Source organism: Narcine bancroftii, chromosome 3 (assembly GCF_036971445.1).
Source record: "Narcine bancroftii isolate sNarBan1 chromosome 3, sNarBan1.hap1, whole genome shotgun sequence".
Lineage (NCBI taxonomy): Eukaryota > Metazoa > Chordata > Chondrichthyes > Torpediniformes > Narcinidae > Narcine > Narcine bancroftii.
In genome coordinates, this window is record NC_091471.1 from 366398120 (window position 1) to 366412935 (window position 14816).

The 14816-nt window shown below is 37.2% G+C and overlaps 1 protein-coding gene and 1 long non-coding RNA gene across 10 annotated transcripts in view; one reads left to right on the top strand and one right to left on the bottom strand.

The window, feature by feature from the left end:
- Positions 1-14816, top strand: part of LOC138759576 (uncharacterized) — a 91621-nt gene that overhangs the window by 14568 nt on the left and 62237 nt on the right. The gene's annotated exons all lie outside the window — the stretch shown is intronic.
- Positions 1143-14816, bottom strand: part of ccdc57 (coiled-coil domain containing 57) — an 81190-nt gene continuing 67516 nt past the window's right edge. For 7 of the 8 annotated variants that reach the window (XM_069930225.1, XM_069930222.1, XM_069930223.1 and 4 more), the window contains 2 exons: positions 9025-9274; positions 1143-1379 (listed from right to left, as the gene is read on the bottom strand). In XM_069930225.1, the coding sequence (XP_069786326.1) occupies positions 1162-1379; positions 9025-9274 (468 nt within the window). In that variant the 3' untranslated portion in view covers positions 1143-1161. Of the gene's footprint in view, positions 1380-9012; positions 9275-14816 lie in introns of all 8 variants that reach the window. The other variant, XM_069930226.1, reaches the window with a different exon arrangement.

The window sequence follows — 14816 nt, forward strand, 5'->3', positions numbered from 1 at the left end:
TTGGAGTTCTGTGTGCAGTTCTGGTCGCCTAATTATAGGAAGGATATAAACAGAGTGGAGAGAGTGCAGAGAAGGTTGACCAGAATGTTACCTGGGTTTAAGCATCTAGAGTATAGGGAGAGATTGGACAGATTAGGTCTTTATTCTTTGGAGCGTAGAAGGTTGAGAGGGGATTTGATAGAAGTATTTAAGATTGTGAAAGGGATAGACAGAGTGGATGTGGATAGACTATTTCCGTTAAGAGGAGGAAAGATTAAAACAAGAGGACATGAGTTAAGAATTAAGGGGCAGAGGTTTAGAGGTAACATGAGGGGGAACTTCTTGACTCAGAGAGTGGTAGCTGTGTGGAATCATCTTCCGGGAGAAATAGTGGCGGCGGAGTCAATTGTATTATTTAAGAAAAGGTTGGACAGGTCTATGGATGAGAAGAAGATGGAGGGTTATGGGCATTGTGCAGGGAGGTGGGACTAGGGAGGGGTGTTGGGTTCGGTGCGGACTAGAAGGGTCTAATGGCCTGTTTCCGTGCTGTAATTGTTATGTTATTATATGTTATGTTGTGATATCAAGTCTTACCTGAATAAATTTTACATTCACATTTCAAGAATGAAACAAATTATAATGCTATTTTATATACATTAGTGTTGCATAACTATTCCCCTCTCCAAAATTACAATGCAAATTCAATTTACAATTAAAAAGTTTTTAGAAGCAATTTATTCTAAAGGTATAATTTAATTCTCTAGACAGAGTAAAATGAGTGATAGAGCCTATGTGATAGACAAAGGTTCATGGCAACCATCTGTTTTTGGAACAGGAATGACATCAGTTTATTATTGTCCAGCTAGTGCACATTCTGCACGTTGATGCCTGGAACACAAAAAGCTGGCAAAATCTTTTTATTATTTCAGATTTCAGTTTTCAATCTGATTCCCCCATTTCAGTTTTGCAAACTGCCCTGTTGATTTTACCTTTTTTTGTTTTTGCCTGTATCTTACTGATAGGCCACAGCGTGTGCCTCACCTTTCAAGCTGTATTTCTAAACTTACATTCTCATTCACTAATACCGGAATCATTTTACAATGTTTAATATGAGAAAACTATCTTCCCCAGTATTTGTAACATATTAAACTTTTAGCCTTGGGTTTTAGTTTCACACGGTCTTTAATCATGTAGATTATAATTTCTAATCTTTGCAGTTTTTGTTGAATGTTTCTGTTTTGTTCTAGTAACAGTTACACGACAAGGTTTTGTCTTGATCTGTACTGCAGCTTTAGTTCCTTGTATGGAGTACCTTGGATCCATTCCAGCATTTTTCATGGCAACGTTATCTTGCATTGATCCTATGTTACTTTCAAGTTTTACACCACCATCATTATCATCTAGGGGAAAAAAAACTATTAAAATGAACATTGAGGATTATTTGAAAAAAGTTACAGTATTTTGTAAATTAGGTAAGGAGGTTTCTTAGTGTTGTACAAGAAAAGTTAAGTGTTCAAAGCGGTAGAGATAAAAATGCAATCAATCATGAAACAATGGAGCTTATTAGCTACCTGTATTACTTCTTTCTCATACCAGTCTATAACCATATAACCATATAACCACTTACAGCACAGAACAGGCCAGTTTGGCCCTACTAGTCCATGCCATAACAAATCCCCACCCTCCTAGTCCCACTGACCAGCACCCGGTCCATACCCATCCAGTCCTCTCCTCTCCATCTAACTATCCAGTCTTTCCTTAAATGTAACCAACGATCCCGCCTCAACCGCGTCTGCCGGAAGCTCATTCCACATCCCTACCACCCTTTGCATAAAGAAATTTCCCCTCATGTTCCCCTTACAATTTTCCCCCTTCAATCTTAAACCATGCCCTCTAGTTTGAATCCCCCCTACTCTTAATTGAAAAAGCCTATCCACATTTACTCTGTCTGTCCCTTTTAAAATCTTAAACACCTCTATCAAGTCCCCCCTCAATCTTCTACGCTCCAGAGAAAAAAGCCCCAGTCTGCACAACCTTTCCCTGTAACTCAAACCTTGAAATCCTGTCAACATTCTCATGAACCTTCTCTGCACTCTCTCTATTTTGTTTCTATCTTTCCTATAATTTGGTGACCAAAACTGCACACAGTACTCCAAATTTGGCCTCACCAAGGCCTTGTACAATGTCATCATAACCTCCCTACTCTTGAATTCAATACTCCGATTTATGAAGGCCAAATAAAAGACATTTGAAATTTCTTGTCCTTTCTCCTCAAAAGAAAATCTCCAATTCTTTACGCTGTGGATATGATGTGTTCTATAAGAATGAAGTGTCATTTTTTTTCTCTTTAAAGCACAACTAAATAGGGAGATTTTTAAAAAATCAGATTGTCAAATAACTGTCATACAACTACTTTTGTACAGAAATATTGTTTAAAGGTAAGGAAATATACTTTTTCAAAAAGCAAACTGCTGGAGGAACTCAGCGGGTTGAGCGTCAGCTGTTTGGAGAGAGGGGGAAGAATTGGTGATGTTCTGTGTTGAAACCTTGATCTCGAATGGTATCTCCCACACCCTGCAGCACTGATGCTTCTTGACCTGCTGAGTTCTTTTGTGCTCAAAATTCCAGCATCTGTAGTTCCTTATATCTCAATGTTTCTTTTTATTGCTTCAGAAATTTTTTTATGCAATTTACTCATTCACAGATTAAGAATGTTGATGGCAAGGATCTGAAATCTGAATTAATTTCTTTTAATTTCTAGATATAATCTTTAAAACAACCCCACTGAAGAAAGTTCATAGAACAGAACATTACTGCATAGTACATACAGGCTCTTTGGGCCTCAATGTTGTACCAGCCTATATATTCAAACTAAAAAAACTATGCTAAACCTTCCTACCTTGTAATCCTCTATTTTTCTTTCATCTATGTTCCTGTCTAAGAGTCTCTTAAGTGTCCCTATTATTTCGGCCTCTACCATCAAGGATTTCCAGGCACCCACAACTCTCTGTGTAAAACAACTTACCTCTGACATCTCCCCTAAACTTTCCTCCCTTCACATTGTAGAGGTGTTCCCTGGTGTTTGCTATTCCTGCCCTGGGAAAATGGTGCTGGCTGCCCACCTTATCTGTGCCTCTCAGAATCTTATGGACCTCTATTCTCTCTCTGATTCCTTGCCTCATAAGACTTATTTTCCAATCCAGACAACATCCTGGTAAATCTCTGCACCATCTCCATAGCTTCCACATGCTTCCTATAATGAGGTGACCAGAACTGAACACAATACTATGGTCTCATCAGAGATTTGTAGAGTTGCAACATGACATTTTGACTTTTGAACTCAACCCCCCATTAATCAAGCCCAGCATTCCAGGTCTTCTTAACAATTCTATCAAATTTGAGAGATGTATGGATTTGGACCCCAAGGTTCCTCTGTTCCTCCATCTGACCATTTCTCCATCTGCCACTTCTCCACCCAACTCTGCATCCTGTCTATATCTTTTTGTAACTTACAATAGCCTTCAGCACTATCCACAACTCCTCTAAACTCTTTATCAACTACAAACCTATCCACAAATTACACAGCCAATTAGGCTCGTGAGGCACCACCTTTCCCTCACAAAGCCATGCTGACTATCCTTGAGTAGACTGCACTTTTCCAAATGTTCATAAATCCTATCTTAATAATCCTCTCCAATAGTTTGCACACGACTGATGCAAGACTCGCTGGTCTATAATTCCTAGGATTCTCTCTATTACCTTTTTTTAATCAAGGGGAGCACATTTGCCATTCTCCCATCCTCCAGCACCTCCCCTGTGGCCAAGGAGGACTCAAACATCATAGTCAATGCCCCAGCTATCTCTCCCTTCCCACAGTAACCTGGGATGTATTGCATCTGGCCCTGGGGACTTATCAATCTTTGTTTTTAAGAAGATCCAACACTTCTTCTTCCTTAATTTCAACATCATCTAGCACAAGCCTGTTCTATTCTGACATCACTCTGATCAAGGTCCTTCTTTCTGGTGAATACTGAAGCAAAGTATTCATTTAGAACCTCTCTAACCTCCACCTCCAGGCACATATTTTCTCCTTTATCCTTCAGCGGCCCCACCTCATTCTCATCATCCTTCTGTTGTTTTTGAATATTTTATTTACAATATTAAAGTCAAACATGCAATCAACAAAAGCAAGAAAAAATTGAATGCAGAGTAAAAATAATGATCCCTGATACATAATAGCTATAATCCCCCACCTGACCCTCCCCCATGAAAAGTTAAAGAAAGAAAATCCCAAAGAAGTGAAAAGAGGAATAAAAAGAGAAAAGGAAAAAAGAGGGATTGTTGGGGATCCATCATCCTTCTGTTCTTCATGTATGCATAGAATCCCTTGGGATTCTCCTTAATCCTGCATGGCCCAGGTCGTTTCATGCTCCCTTTGACTTCTCCTAAGTTGTTTCTTAAATTCCTTCCTACCATATAATTCTCATGAGCCCTCCCTGTTTCCTGCTTCCTAAATCTAATGTACATTTTCTTCCTCCTCTTAACTAACTGCTTCATCTGTTTTGTCACCCAGGGTTCCTTTTTCCCTATCACTTTTTCCCTGTTTCAATGGGACAAACCTATCCTATCCACGCAAGTAGTCCCTAAACATCCACTAGATTGCTTCTGTTCCAAATATACTCTCCCTTCCTCACTTGCCTATTTTATAGCTCTGCTAACACTCAGGGAATTGTGATCACCAAAATGCTTAGCCACCGATTTATCTGTCACCTGACCACGTTTATTATCCAGTACTAGATCCTGAAAGACCTCTCCTCTAGTCGGTTGTTGCATATACCATGTCAGGCATCCTTCTTGGACACACCTGACAAATTCTGATGCATCTATCCCTCTTTCAGTCAGGAGGTGTCAATCAACATTAGGAAAGATGAGGTCTCCCAAGGGAATCCTGTCATTTCTGCACCATTCCAAAATCTTCTTCCTTATCTGTTCATCAGTGTCCTGAAGACTACTCCCAGTATAATGATTGCTCTCTTCCTATTTCTGACTTTACCCACACTGACTCAGTAGACACTCCCTCTAGAGCATCCCCTCTTTCTATAGCCTTGACCAGTAATGCTACTCCCCCCACTCCTCTCTGACCTCCCATCCTATTCCTTTTAAAACACCTAAATCATTCTACGGTCCAAAGTGAAAAGCCCCAGCTCTGCTAACCTTGCCTCATAAGACTTATTTTCCAATCCAGGCAACATCCTGGTAAATCTCCTCTGCACCTCTCCATAGCTTCCATATCCTTCTTATAATGAGGTGACATTGGAATTATTTTCACTGTTCAAATACCACAGCACTTTGCATGACATATGCTGAACACACTGCATAGAGTGTTGGCCTACACAGCAGGAATGAACCATAATGACTTGACTGTGAAGTGTATATCAACTATCTACCACCCAAACCCTACCTTACAATCCTCTAGTCTCACCAGACCACAACTACTGCCTGCTGGATTCCCTCATCCCTTCTGGCCTCATCACTTGATTGATTGTTTGATCTTCCCATCTTGTCAACTACCTGAAGATCCAACTGGCTCACTTAATCAATGAACCAATTACCATTTTTACCAGCAGTAGCTCCATTCCTAATTATCATTCCCTGGAACTTCTGCACTGCTTCACAGAAATGAAATCTGAAGGGAAATTTGTCTGGGATTATCAGTCCTCACCATTTAATTGCCATCACCTTATCAAGAATAGCAAGTTCTAGGCCAGAGTTGGCCAAACTTGCTTAACTTAAGAGACATAAATGATAAATTTCAGATGTTTGAGAGCCACAAGACATGAAAATCTATTACTTACACTTTATACTCTTATATGCCAAAAATATATAAATATTAAGAAATGTACATAATATTTATTCATGTATGTAGCTTTTAAAACTGCTAACTTGTATTTGTTTCAATAATCAAAAAGTATACATACTGTGTACTAGTTGTATCTGAGGACTTAATTTTAGGGGAAAATTTTGGTGGTTGACTATTAGACGCATACTATTTTTGACTATACTAAATATCTGCATCATTTGGGCTTCTGGGGCTCAGAGGGAAGTCCGTGTTTGGGGAGTCGGGAGCTCAGACGGACAGGCAGCCTGGATCACACTTACATTCCACTAATTTCAATGCCCTCAACATGGTCACATGCGCCACAATCACACAATAGCAAGCCATGCCCACTATCACTACACAGCCAACATAGTTTTGTGAACTGCACATTCAGGTCAAAGAGCCACATGTGGCTTGCAAGCTGTGGTCTGGCCACATCTGTTCTAGGCCATCATATCCATCTAAATCTCAACATGTAATTGACCTGCTAATTTTTGATTTTATTCTTTCCAGTAATCTGTAATTGCTCAATAAGGAACCATGGTTGTTGGAACTTGATTCTTCAGAAGTTCTCGAAGGAAAGCTATTAAACAATTTGAACACATTCCTATGGCATTTTTTTAGATTTCTGAATTAGTTCTACTTTCAGTGGTATTAGCACATTAACAAAACTGACAGGTGCACCAAATTCACAGAGCAATTTTAAAGAAGGGGTTATAATGTCTTTTTTCATTTTACTCTCCTTTGCTCCATATATAACCAGACTCAATAAAATTGACATTAATTTATTGAAAAATCAAAAAGTCTGCATTTGGTCAAAATTTAAAATAAAACCAGACAGGCTGTCTCTGTGTGTAGAAAAACAGCTGATGTTTCAGATTGAAGAGGCTTTTTTTTATTGATTTTCTTTTCTTGTATGCTACCTACTGGAAATGTCTAACCCAAACGAAACTTAGTATTTGCTAACAGTTGACACAGGTTAAAGGTAGGGGAGAGACCCCCCCCCCCCCCGCAGGGGAAACACAGAGGGTGGTGTGTGTTTGGAACGGGCTGCCAGAGGAGATAGATGAGGCGGGTGCTATTGCAATGTTTAAGAAACAAATGGACAGATACACGGATAGGATGGGTTTAGAGGGATAATGGGCCAAATGCAAGCAGGTGGGACTAGTGTGTGGGACATTTTGGTCGGCGTGGGTAAGATGGGCTGAAGATCCTGTTCCACACTCTGTGGCTCCACGAATCAAAACCAAACATTTTTTTCAAACTAGATTTGTTCCTACTTGCATAATGTACAGTATTTCCAATATTTATACCCAAATGTGTAATTATTTGTTCAATCATTTTTAGTTAAAGATTTGGGTCAAGATCTTAAAATTGCAGTGAATTATTGAATAGAAATGGTTAAAACTTCTAATAAAGGACAAAACCGGAATCCAAAAGGCAATACTTAAGAAACTTACTGTTTTGCAATATAAACCACAACTAATTATGACAAAATTAATTATGCAGTTAAAAATTGCTTTTTTGGAAATTTTCATGTATATTTAAAATGTGAAAGAGCATTCTTTTACCTACAATCACGCAGTCTGAAACTTGTTGCTTAATCTACCTAGTGTAAACAAGGATAGCCAGATTGTAGTCACCTCATGTATTGAACTTGAACATCTCATATTTTTGGTTAATCATTTATTTATTGGGGTTGTCTGCTGATATGACTACAAATTGCAACCTATTTCAAGTAGTTTACGAAATAGATAACCTCTCCACTCAGACAGGAAAAGTGCTATGCAATCAAACTGTTTCCAAGATAAGAGCCCTTGTCAGCCTAAAACAAGTTCAACAAAGTAAAATTCAGTTAAATCCCAAGAATAAAAGTGAAATTTTGTTGCTGAATTTTAATGAAATGTCCTGCATCTTCAACCATAAATGGCACAATGAATGAATACATTTTTTAGTGGAATAATGAACCATTCTGGATCAACAAGGACCTGAGTGCTTTTCAATGAATAAGTAATCTTGGCCAGGAATTTTGTTGTGTTCCTCCAGCAATCTATGAAATCAAACTCAAAAGAGTTATTAATCACTCCTGGACTAGTAAGTGTGTCTGGTTGTGGTTGCCGACACCAGCAAAGCTCGGTAATTATGTCCTCTTCAGTCGAACAGTCCAGTTGTGTTGTGCACATTCAATTAGACTACCACCTTGGATCTGTGGCTTACCTTTCTGAATCAGCCGACCATATGGGACCTTGTCAAATACCTTTCTAAAGCTCATATACACAATATTTACCACATTTTCTTCATCATTCTTTGTAGTTATCTCCTTAAAAAACTCAGTTAAATTAGTAAGGCAGGAATTCCACCCCACAAAACTATGCTGACTGTTCCCTTATAGTCTGCCTTTCCAAATGTGTATAAATCATCACCCTTAAAATTTTCTCCAATAATTTCCCTATCACTGATAGGTTCATCAGCCTATACTGGCTTATCCATGCTGACTTCCTTAAATAAAGGAAAATTTGTTATTCCTCAATCTTCTGGCACCTCATCTTTAGCTAAAGATACAAAATCTCCATCAGGAAGTAGATATCTCCTTCCTGGCTTGCCTTAGCAATCTGAGATAGGTCTCATCTGACCTTGAGAATACAAACAAGCCCATGACATATATCACCTCTTCCTTCTATAATGGATTTTTCTCCCACCCAGAAACAGAGCTGGCTGTAGGAGAAGTGCTTGTCTAAGAGAGCGCAAGAAATTCAGAATAGTAGGGGGGGGGGGAAAGAGAAATTTGTGGAAGGATCCAGTAAGTGGGAAGAGGCAAGCAACACGGGGATAGCAAGGACGTATTCTTATATAAACTGAAAGGTTAATTGAAAGAGGTAGGGAAGAGAGAAAACAGGAACAGTACATGATTAGTGGGACAGAAATCAATTTTGTTAATTTCCTATCACAACAGAATAGTCAATATGTGTTAAATGAAAAACATAAAAATACATATTCCCAAGATTTTGCCTGATTTATATATAATTTATCTTACAAAGGCAGCCTCCAAAGACCATAAAGAATCTTTGTTTACTGCATATAATACTGGCATTTATTATTGAAAGAATAATATTTTCCTAAATAAACTTTGATCTGTATTTTTTTTTTACATTCACCTCAGTCTTCACCTGTTTCTGTGTTGCTCTGTGGAGGAGATATCTGTGGACTGGGTCCTCCCTCCAGCATCTTCCAGATACCTTGAATTGAACTATCAGCTCCATAGGATGACATTAGTTGTTCAGTCTGAGTGGGTCGACTATGCATCATGGGCTGTGACTGGCTGGGTTCTGGTATCAGTTGATAGGACTGATCAGTTTCTGTGAATACACATTTGTTTTCTTTGCTGAGTCTAATTTGTGTTGCTGATGCAGCTTGGTTCTGTAATTAAAAGCAGAAAAAGATTTTGCAAATTCAGCTGAAAACAAAAATCAAATTCTCTCTCCATTTTTGTACTTTATCCATGTTTATTATTCCTTTCTACCGAAGACAGTAACTCTTTTCGAAGGTATGGTTCCATCAGCAACATGTCCAAATGACTACCAATGAGATTTGGTAGGATATTTGATTATTGGAAATAAAAAGCCAGGCCAATCTTTTCCCCATCCCATGTGGTCAGTTTGATGGTTACAGTGGAAAACAATAGAAGTCCTGAATGAATTTTTATTCAGAGAGCACTTAGAACGGGGGCGTTGCAAGATGGCGTAAGGAACAGACGTGCCTTCCAGTCCTCTCCTGTTTTGTTTCTAAGTGCCCGTTAAAATTCTTTAAAAAGTTTAAAAATAGTAAGAGAAGTTGAATTAATACCTAATGGTACATTTGTTAAAAAAAAAGTAAAAGAAAACACCAACAGATTGTTAAAAAATTACATTTCCCGAAATTATCTGAGCCTACCTGTTAACAAGAAGCCAGGACTCAGCGTGGAATGGATCCAGGAGAAGAAGTGCAGGATTCGGCATTGGAGCTCCGCTCTGTACCGGTAGGGCTCTCTAAAGATGGCACTCGGCAGCCTTTAGAACAAAGGGCAGGCCGGGTGCGTGTATTTCAAACAGCAACCGCTGTGAGCGCTGTCACCGAGACTTTGACAGCTGAATCAGCTGGGGCGCCGTGAGCTGGAGAGTTAAAGAGCCGACCTCCGATTGATATAGCGGTGGCGCTGTGAAATGCACCACCAGTCATGACACTTTCCCCAGGTATAGATATAATGGAGGCTTTTTTTTTTAATTAAATTTTTTATTTTTCACACCATAAATCACAATAGCCATGATATACACTTTTTCTTTTTCACACATTTACAGTGACTTTTTCTCCCCCCCCTCCCTCCTCCCAAGCCACCCCCCCACCCCCCCCTCTCATCCATTTTAGGTATACAATCTAGGTTGCATTAATTCAGTCAGACAATGTTGTCATTCAACAAAAATACACCAGAAATTCTACAGAGTCCATTCTTTTCTTTCCTTCTCCTTCCATCAACTTAGGTAATGTTTGTCCCCCGTAGGTTTTCGCTATTGTATTTAATGTAAGGCTCCCATACTTGTTCGAATATTTCAATATTATTTCTTAAACTATATGTTATTTTTTCTAATGGAATACATTTATTCATTTCTATATACCATTGTTGTATTTTCAAATTATCTTCCAATTTCCAGGTTGACATAATACATTTTTTTGCTACGGCTAGGGCTATCTTAACAAATCTTTTTTGTGCATCTTCCAAGTCAATTCCAAATTCTTTATTTTTTATGTTACTTAGGAGAAAGATCTCTGGATTCTTTGGTATATTGTTTTCTGTTATTTTATTTAATATGATTGAGATCATCCCAAAATTTTTCTACTCTCTCACATGTCCAGATTGCATGAATTGTTGTTCCCCTTTCTTTTTTACATCGAAAACATCTATCAGATACTGTTGGGTCCCATTTATTTAACTTTTGCGGTGTAATGTATAGTCTGTGTAACCAATTATATTGTATCATACGCAGCCTCGTATTTATTGTATTTCTCATCGTTCCAGAACAAAATTTCTCCCATGTTTCCTTTTTTATCTTTATATTTAAATCTTGTTCCCATTTTTGTTTAGTTTTACCATTTGTTTCCTCATTCTCCTTTTCTTGCAGTTTAATATACATATTTGTTATAAATCTTTTGATTAACATTGTATCTGTAATCACATATTCAAGGTTACTTCCCTCTGGTAAACTCAAATTGCTTCCTAATTTATCTTTCAAGTAGGATCTCAGTTGGTAATATGCCAGCGCTGTATCTCCAGTTATTTTGTACTTATCTCTCATTTGTTCAAAGGATAAGAATCTACTTCCTGAAAAACAATTTTCTATTCTTTTAATCCCTTTTTTTTCCCATTTTCTAAAGGAAAGGTTGTCTATTGTAAAAGGGAGTAGCTTATTTTGCGTCAATATTAGTTTTGGTATTTGATAATTTGTTTTATTTCTTTCTACATGAATCTTCTTCCATATATTGAGGAGATGGTGTAATACTGGAGAAGTTCTATGTTGTACCAATTTTTCGTCCCATTTATATAATATGTGTTCAGGTATCTTTTCCCCTATTTTATCTAATTCTAGTCTCGTCCAGTCTGGTTTTTCCCTTGTTTGATAAAAATCTGATAGGTACCTTAATTGTGCGGCTCTATAATAATTTTTGAAGTTTGGCAATTTATACCATTCTGTTAATTTATCTAGTGCTATCCTCGGTTTCCCCCCTCTCCATAAAAATCTCCTTATTATTTTCTTTAACTCTTTGAAGAATTTTTCTGTCAGTTGTATTGGCAATGCCTGAAATAAGTATAGTATCCTTGGAAAAATGTTCATTTTAATCCAGTTTATCCTTCCTATCAGTGTTAGTGGTAGCTCTTTCCAATGCTCTAAATCGTCCTGTAATTTTTTCATTAGTGGATTGTAATTGAGTTTAAATAATTGGCCTAGATTTTTGTTTATTTGCACACCTAGGTATCTTATTACCTGCATTTGCCATCTGAATGGGGATTCCTCCTTAAATTTTGAGAAATCCGCGTTATTCATAGGCATTGCTTCACTTTTATTTACGTTTATCTTGTATCCCGACACTTCTCCATATTCCTTTAATTTCTTATATAGTTCTTTTATTGATAGTTCTGGTTCTGTTAAGTACACTATCACATCATCCGCAAATAGACTGATTTTATATTCCCTGTCTTTTATTTTTATTCCTTTTATATTATTATCTATTCTTATCGATTCTGCTAGTGGTTCTATAGCTAGCGCAAACAATAATGGTGATAGTGGGCATCCCTGCCGCGTTGACCTGCTTAAGTTAAATTGCTTTGATACATGTCCATTTACTGTCACTTTCGCTAACGGTCCCTTATATAATGCTTTAATCCAATTAATATGCTTCTCCGGTAAACTGAATTTTTGCAAAACTTTGAACAAGTAATTCCATTCTACTCTGTCGAAGGCCTTCTCTGCGTCTAAAGCAACTGCTACTGCCGGTGCTTTATTTCCTTCTACTGCATGAATTAAGTTAATAAATTTACAAATATTGTCTGTTGTGCGTCTTTTTTTGATAAATCCAGTTTGGTCTAAATTTACCATTTTCGGTACCTGTTCTGCTAATCTGTTTGCTAATAGTTTAGCTATTATCTTATAATCTGTGTTTAGCAGAGATATTGGTCTATATGACGCTGGTGAGAGTGGATCTTTCCCTTGTTTTAGTATCACTGTAATTATTGCTGTTTTACATGAATCTGGTAAGTTTTGTGTCTCATCAATCTGGTTGATTACATCCAGGAGGGGCGGTATTATTAGATCTTTAAATGTTTTGTAGAATTCTATTGGGAGTCCATCCTCTCCTGGTGTTTTATTATTTGGTAAATTTTTTATTATCTCTTGTATTTCTACTGTTCCAAATGGTTCTGTTAATTTATTTTGTTCCTCTATTTGTAGTTTTGGTAGTTCAATTTTAGTCAAAAATTCATCTATTTTCCCTTCTTTCCCTTCATTTTCAGTTCGGTATAATTGTTCATAGAATTCTCTGAAGTTTTCCTTAATTTCTTTTGGATTATATGTAATTTGTTTGTCTTTTTTCCTTGTTGCCAATACCATTTTCTTAGTTTGCTGTCTTAAGCTGCCATGCTAAGATTTTGTGTGTTTTTTCACCTAGCTCATAATATTTCTGTTTTGTCTTCATTATATTCTTCTCCACCTTATATGTTTGTAATGTTTCATATTTTATTTTTTTATCCGCCAATTCTCTTCTTTTGGTTGTATCTTCCTTTATTGCTAATTTTTTTTCTATGTTTATTATTTCCCTTTCCAACTGCTCTGTTTCCTGATTATAGTCCTTCTTCATCTTGGTTGCATAACTTATTATTTGTCCTCTAATGAATGCTTTCATTGCATCCCATAGTATAAACTTATCTTCCACTGATTCCGTATTTACTTCAAAGTACATTTTTAATTGTTTTTCAATAAATTCTCTAAAATCCTGTCTTTTAAGTAGCATGGGGTTTAATCTCCATCTATACATTCTTGGAGGGATGTCCTCTAGCTTTACTGTCAGTATTAAGGGTGAATGGTCCGATAGCATTCTCGCTTTATATTCTGTTTTTCTTACTCTATCCTGCATACTAGCTGATAACAAAAATAGGTCTATTCTTGAGTATGTTTTATGTCTAGTCGAGTAGTATGAGTATTCCTTTTCTTTTGGGTTTTGTTTCCTCCATATGTCCACAAGTTTCATTTCTTGCATTGATTTAATTATAAATTTGGTTACTTTGTTCTTCCTGTTAATTTTTTTCCCCGTTTTATCCATATTTGGATCCAAATTCAGATTGAAATCCCCTCCTATTAGTATGTTCCCTTGCGTATTAGCTACCTTCAAAAAGATATCTTGCATAAACTTTTGATCTTCTTCGTTAGGTGAACATATATTAAGTAGATTCTAATGCTCCGAATATATCTGACATTTTATCATAACATATCTCCCTGCTGGATCTATTATTTCCTCTTCTATTTTAAATGGCACATTTTTGCTAATTAATATAGCCACTCCTCTTGCTTTTGAATTATACGATGCTGCTGTTACATGTCCTACCCAATCTCTCTTTAATTTCTTGTGCTCCAATTCAGTTAAGTGTGTTTCTTGGACAAATGCTATATCTATTTTTTCCTTTTTCAGTAAATTTAGTAGTTTCTTCCTTTTAATTTGGTTATGTATTCCATTAATATTTAAAGTCATATAGTTCAGCGTAGCCATTTTATATTTTGTTTATCTTCTCTTTCCGTTTTTCCATCATTACCTTTCCTCCTTTTCCATTTCTGTTTTCTTATTTTCAACTCTTTACCAGACAACATTCCTACAACATCCAACATTTTCCTTATTCTCCTATTTCTATCTTCTTTATCCCCAATCTCCCCTTCCCCTCCTGAGTTGTCCTTTATCCCTTGTCGGACAACCACATCTCCCCTCTCCATTTGGATTTGCGAATCCACTCGCAAGCGTCAACTGATTTTGCAGTGACCGCTCTTTTCCCCCACCCAGCCCCCCCCAGAAAAGATTTCACTTTTCATATGTCACAAAGGTCACTCTTTTAATTCCCTCCTTATTCTCTCTATTCCATTACCTTCCCTTATTAATTCTTGTCTATACTATCTATGTTTTCCTCTAATTACAGATACTTTCACATATGCCCATTGTCTCTATTCACTCTTATACCTCTTTACCCGCATACATATCAATCGTGGTCATTTTTACCCTCATTACCCGTCTTCATCCCTCAGTCTATTTTTGTCTTTACCCACATACATATCAATCGTGATCATTTTTACTCTCATTATCCGTCTTCATCCCTCAGTCTATTTTTGTAATTGTTCTGCAAATTTTCGTGCTTCTTCTGGATCCGAGAACAGTCTGTTTTGTTGTCCTG